We start from the raw sequence: 5,422 nt of genomic DNA on the forward strand, positions 1-5,422 counted from the left end.
AAAAATTTAAATTTAGAAAAATAAATATTAATTAATTAAGTAATAATCTTCGAATGTGTAATGTTTTCATAGTTTAACCCGCTAGCACTGCACAATTACGTAAATGTAAGTACTGCAAATAAAAAAAATATAATTAAAACAGCAGCACAACCTACAGTAATTGAGAGAGGAATGCTGTATTGATCAGCCCACACCGCAAAGCGACTTAATATTTCGCACATGTAATTTGTTTCATCACAGAATTTCACTTTCTTTTTATCATCCAACACCAACATCACTCCGCACAGCACTAATTCTAACTAAAATTGATATTATTCAATTTTTTTTCCATGTATGCTTGTGTAAAGTTGGTTTATTGTCAAACCACACCAAAGTGCGAGTACATCTGTACCCGCTCTCGGAAAACCACGAACTTACACGAAAAAGCACGAAAAACGATTCACTGTCCTTTTCTACCACGTTATTTAGCAACAGGTGGAATGATATAAAACGATATCGAATAATTAAATCGATACCATCATCGCAAATGAGCGGCAAACCGTTTTTAAACCAGCGTAAAATTTTTCCGTAACATTAATATTAATTTCTTAAGTTAGTTATTAGTCGTAAACATAAACATAATTTCAACCAGGAATTTCATGAATTAAAAAATCCAATAGGTAATAAAATCTACCATTATTGACAAATAGTTTCAGTTCCTTTTTTAATTTTAATAAGCGTTAGAAATTATAGCAAAAGTTCCATTATTATTCATTTTTCCTAATGTTTTTTTTTAATGTCTAGTGGTGTTAATTAACCAAATTACTCCTAACGACAGATTAAATTAAAAAATCCCTATTGCGTTAATAGAACAAAAATCCATTCACATATTTTATATATCAACTCATTTATAATTAAATAAGCAAGTGTACGCAATTATTCTATATGCAGAACATATTTCTTTATTTCTTTTATGAACTTGTAACTTTTTTATTAGTTTTGATCGATAATAAATTATTACGAGATGTCAATTACTAAATTTTTCAAACTTACCTCAACGTTTTTCTCTTCTCCATCAGTTTAAGTTGATCTTCGGGGGTTAAAGAGGGTTTCAACACCCCTTGTCCATCAGAACGAGCTGGAGGGGGTTGATTATCGTCGAAAACGTCCCCATTGACAGGAAACGTATCACGAGTCTCATCATCCCCCAACGTCCAATGAATCCCACCATCTTGTGTATTATTATCTGTTTCTGATGTCATTTTTTATTTAACGTTTTACCGAATAACCCTCCCCACAAATAATTATAACCAATGAAGTTGAACTCCTGCAACAAAACCGAAAGATAAAAGAAATTACCACCTATATGTCATTCATTATTAATGATGCATTTTAAAAGAATAATGGACACCCACAATGAATTGTTGTGGATATTGTCTTAGTTTCATTCATGTAGGATACAAACATTGTCATTTGTAATATCCAATTTTGCTTTTTGAAAAATTAAGCAATTTTTTTTCATATATTCTAAAAACCTTTTAACTTAAATTTCTGCATTTCTTTATTAATTTTCTGAGAAAAATCAACCGCAAAAATAATCAATGAGTCTATGGTGGAACTATTAAACTGCAGATTAGGTTAGAATCGTAAGGTTACGGTAGGAAAAGACAACACGACCGAAGTACTTATGATGTTTTCTAATCATGATTTGAAATTGTAAGGGTAAATAGACAATAGTAGTAAGCATATTAGAAGAAATGTTTTCGAAAAAAAAAATACAGAACTCGTAGTTTCTTCAAGTCGAACACAACTGGTTGCATTTAGGAGGCTGAAGTGGCGGAGGTTGTACGTATACAGATATGGACCCTAATAGTGAATATATGGCACTATTTCATAGCTAACAAAAGGTCATAAATCAAAGAGTTCATAAGCTATGTTCATTTACCTTTTTTGATAATTTATAAAATGAATGAAGTAGCAAAATAAAAATGAATATTAGAAAACAAAAAAGATAAAAGGTCTGGATTAAGCGTAATACAAATTTTAATGTTCAAAATTATCTTTTTTTTTTAATTATGCAGATGGGATACGTACCTCTGTTTTAAAAAAACTTCTAAAAATACGTATGAGTCTTTCATATGTAAGTGCCTGAATATAAAACAATGAAAAATAACTACGCACTCTCTTTTTAGTACACTTTCTGATTCAAAATTCGAAACTTCACTGAGAGCAAAACCCGAAGAACGCTTTCCGATAGCCTTAATAACTACCGACAGTGACCTTTGCAAAAAGTGACCACAATACCCTTGAAGTGATGCTGTTATCTTCGCGTGATTGTATAACGCATCACTTGTTTGACACTCTGTGCGAGATAACAAATTATAAAGTTCGTCTTTCAGCTACTGTACATTCGCAGATTTTCAACTCATTTTTGCTTCATCTTTTTATCATCATCTAACAATAAGAAATTTCTATGTTTTTATCCCTGTAACTGTTAATAAAAAAAGGCTTCATGCTAGACTGGATTATTTATTATTGATGATATTAAAATTTNATTTCAAAGTTTTTCGAAGAAGAAATTCGGAAAATTTAGAGAAAACTTTATAAGCAGCAGGGTTGAGATAATTTAAATCAATTGATTAAAATCATGATTCCAATGATTTTTTTGGAATGAAATAATTAATTTAAGAAAATGAAGTTAATTGAACTATTAAAAATGTTAAGTACTCAATTGATCATCAAAAAATTTGGTACACACTTTGGCAGGGGTACAGAAAAGGTCAAAGAGTACCTTTTATCCTTAAAAAAAATACCATTCCCGAGGGATAGAAAAATTGGTTTTATGGATATCAACGCGAGCAAAGCCTCGAGTAAAACCTATCATGAAATTTTCTATGCACATTTTCAGGGATGCAGGAAGGGACAAAGGGTACCTTTATCCAAAAAAAGTATACTGTTCGCGAGGGACAAAAAAATTAGTTGTTTGTGGTCGTCCATGACCACTGATACGTATCTAGGACATTAACGCGTGCGGAACCGCGGGTAAATTTTATACATACATTTTCAGGGTTACAGAAAAGCACTAGGGTACCTTTTACCCAAAAAAAATAGAGGCCAACATAAGCGAAATCTAGTATATCAATAAAAACTAAAGAACTATCCAAAATTAGATTTACAAAATAATAAAAGTAATTTTCTTAAAAAAAATCATCNTTCTACGTACCCAGAGTTATTATCAGGTACCCGGCCGGATCCTAAAAAGGGCGCCGGACCACCGGTTGCCGGGTCCAAACCGGATACCCGAATCATCTCTAATTTAGAGAAACGAAGATATTCGAGTTAATGAGAAACCTCTCATCATCATAAAGTTGTCAATCCTAAGACTGTTTGGACACGTACCGCTTCCATTTTATTTAAAGCTATCTATAGGTCGTCCTTGCTAGATGCTAATATTGCTATATCAACCTCTACAAGACTTTTAACTTGATTAAAAATAGTTATAACTAAGAACAAAGAATACAAATTTAATTTTCAATTTTTATTATTATTATTATTTACCTTTTCGTCTCCTCTTTCCACATTATATGTTGAAATAGAGAGATAAAATTTGTTGGTATTTTGAAACGCGACAATAAGCAACAACCACACACAAATGTTTACCTGACATTTTCAAGAAGGAGACTAGTAATGGAACAAAATCGCTTTATAATACATTTAGTGACCGTGGTATTACTTTTGGACGTGATACACCAATTGGTTAACCAGTTTTCGAATGAACAAAACAGGAGGGATCCCCAACGCCTCAAGCCCTTTTTTTAAATTTCAAGTAGGCAGTCCAACTCTAATTAATGACAATTTTAAAAATTACGGCAATTATAAAACCAAGTCGTTTTTTCTTTCCGGTTATTGAACATCTAAATATAGAATTATTATAACAAAAAATACAAATAAAATGAATAATTTATGGTACTAGATACTCGATATTAACACATGTGGTTTATGTTTTGATGGAAATCCATATAAACAAAATCATCAATTAGCGCAAGTCTAATTTTTTATGTTGCATTAATTAAATTAATAATTGTTTTATTTTTCATCAGTATAATAAGCTGTTTAACAACAACAATTTTTTCATTGTAACAAGCAACAAAAATAAAATAACTGTATGTGAATATTTTACATGGTAAAATATATTATTAATGAATACTTAATAAGGAACAACAACTTTTTTGAGATACTTTGAACTTTTGTAGCATTAATTGAATGTATTAGTGAATTAATTTTTGAATTAATTTCACCCACTACAGATAATCTCAAATCAATGCGTACTGGTGCGTAAAACCACCAAAAAATAAACATTCAAGAGGGGGAATATACAGGAATATAATCAGAGGTTCCTTTTTGCTTTTTTAAAATTGAAAAAAAAGGCAAAAAATTTTCTAAACTCGAATTTTGTCTATCTGGAACATCAGCGGCCGCGTTAAGGTTGCGGAAGTCAGTATCCGCAAGAATGATGCGGAAGTCAGGATCCGCAAGAAAGATGCGGAGGTAAGGGGCTACATTTACAAAGTAGGAGTTACGAAGATTTGACTGTATAAACTGACTATTATTCAACTGTTTTGTTCGCACAATAAAATAAAAAACATGTCCTGTTGACCAAATATATAATAAACGTCTATTTATATTACCAGATACATTGATTTCCTTTGAACAATTGATTTTATTCGCTAGCCTTCGTTATATAATGACGGTTTTAAATATTTAATGAAAGCTTTAAGTGCGAAAGTCTGTTGTAAATGACATGACGATATGACAGAGAAATAATTATTATACCTAGGATATATATAGAGGTAGGTGTAACTAAATGCAATTATACAAAGTGTATACAATCTGCATCTTTACTAATCACGTACCAAACATAAATTTTAGATATTAAAAACGTCGTTTAAAAATTACTGCGCTCTAAACTAAAATATGAACAGTATTTAAATATCCACTTTTCCGTAAATTGATTTTTGCTTTTCTATTTATACTGCAATGAATTGTTTGTTTATTTGTTAATGACGTTTTACTAACGTAAGTAAAATTTAAAAAATTCAATTTCAGCGAAACTTTATTTCCTGTTTACCATACAAAAACCATATTAAACGCCTTAGAAACAAATCGAAATTCATCCATTTTAATACGACATCTTCAAATAATGTCTATCCGCTTTTACACCCAACAAATTAATATAAAAATAAAATAAAACAAAACACAAATATCATGGAAGTTATTCAAACATTTATTGAATAATTTAGACTGATTTTACTTACGTCAAAGAGGTTTTAACTTTTAGCCGATTCCTGTACCATCCCGTTCCGTCATCCCTACTCTCATTCCCAAAATTTCCATTATTTCCTTCACCGCTAGTATCAAAAGTTTCTCGAATCTCAGGAATACT

The 5,422-nt window shown here is 30.8% G+C and overlaps 2 protein-coding genes across 6 annotated transcripts in view; both read right to left on the reverse strand.

Moving 5' to 3' along the window:
- Positions 1-5,422, reverse strand: part of LOC108741969 (acetyl-CoA carboxylase) — a 30,163-nt gene that overhangs the window by 14,648 nt on the left and 10,093 nt on the right. The window contains exons 1-2 of one of the 5 annotated variants that reach the window (XM_018476951.2): positions 2,074-2,234; positions 1,033-1,306 (exon numbers count right to left, since the gene is read on the reverse strand). In XM_018476951.2, coding sequence (XP_018332453.1) covers positions 1,033-1,241 — 209 coding nt within the window. In that variant the 5' untranslated portion in view covers positions 1,242-1,306; positions 2,074-2,234. Of the gene's footprint in view, positions 1-155; positions 356-1,032; positions 1,307-2,073; positions 2,235-3,537; positions 3,634-5,422 lie in introns of those variants that run through there. The other 4 variants (XM_018476953.2, XM_025975187.1, XM_018476954.2 and 1 more) reach the window with 4 other exon arrangements.
- LOC112904640 overlaps positions 4,183-5,422 on the reverse strand; it is a 7,268-nt gene continuing 6,028 nt past the window's right edge. Inside the window, exon 2 of the mRNA XM_025975189.1 lies at positions 4,183-5,410. Within this exon, the coding sequence (XP_025830974.1) occupies positions 5,291-5,410 (120 nt within the window). The 3' untranslated portion in view covers positions 4,183-5,290. The remainder of the gene's footprint in view (positions 5,411-5,422) is intronic.

Source organism: Agrilus planipennis, unplaced genomic scaffold, assembly GCF_000699045.2.
Source record: "Agrilus planipennis isolate EAB-ADULT unplaced genomic scaffold, Apla_2.0 scaffold69, whole genome shotgun sequence".
Classification (NCBI taxonomy): Eukaryota; Metazoa; Arthropoda; class Insecta; order Coleoptera; family Buprestidae; genus Agrilus; species Agrilus planipennis.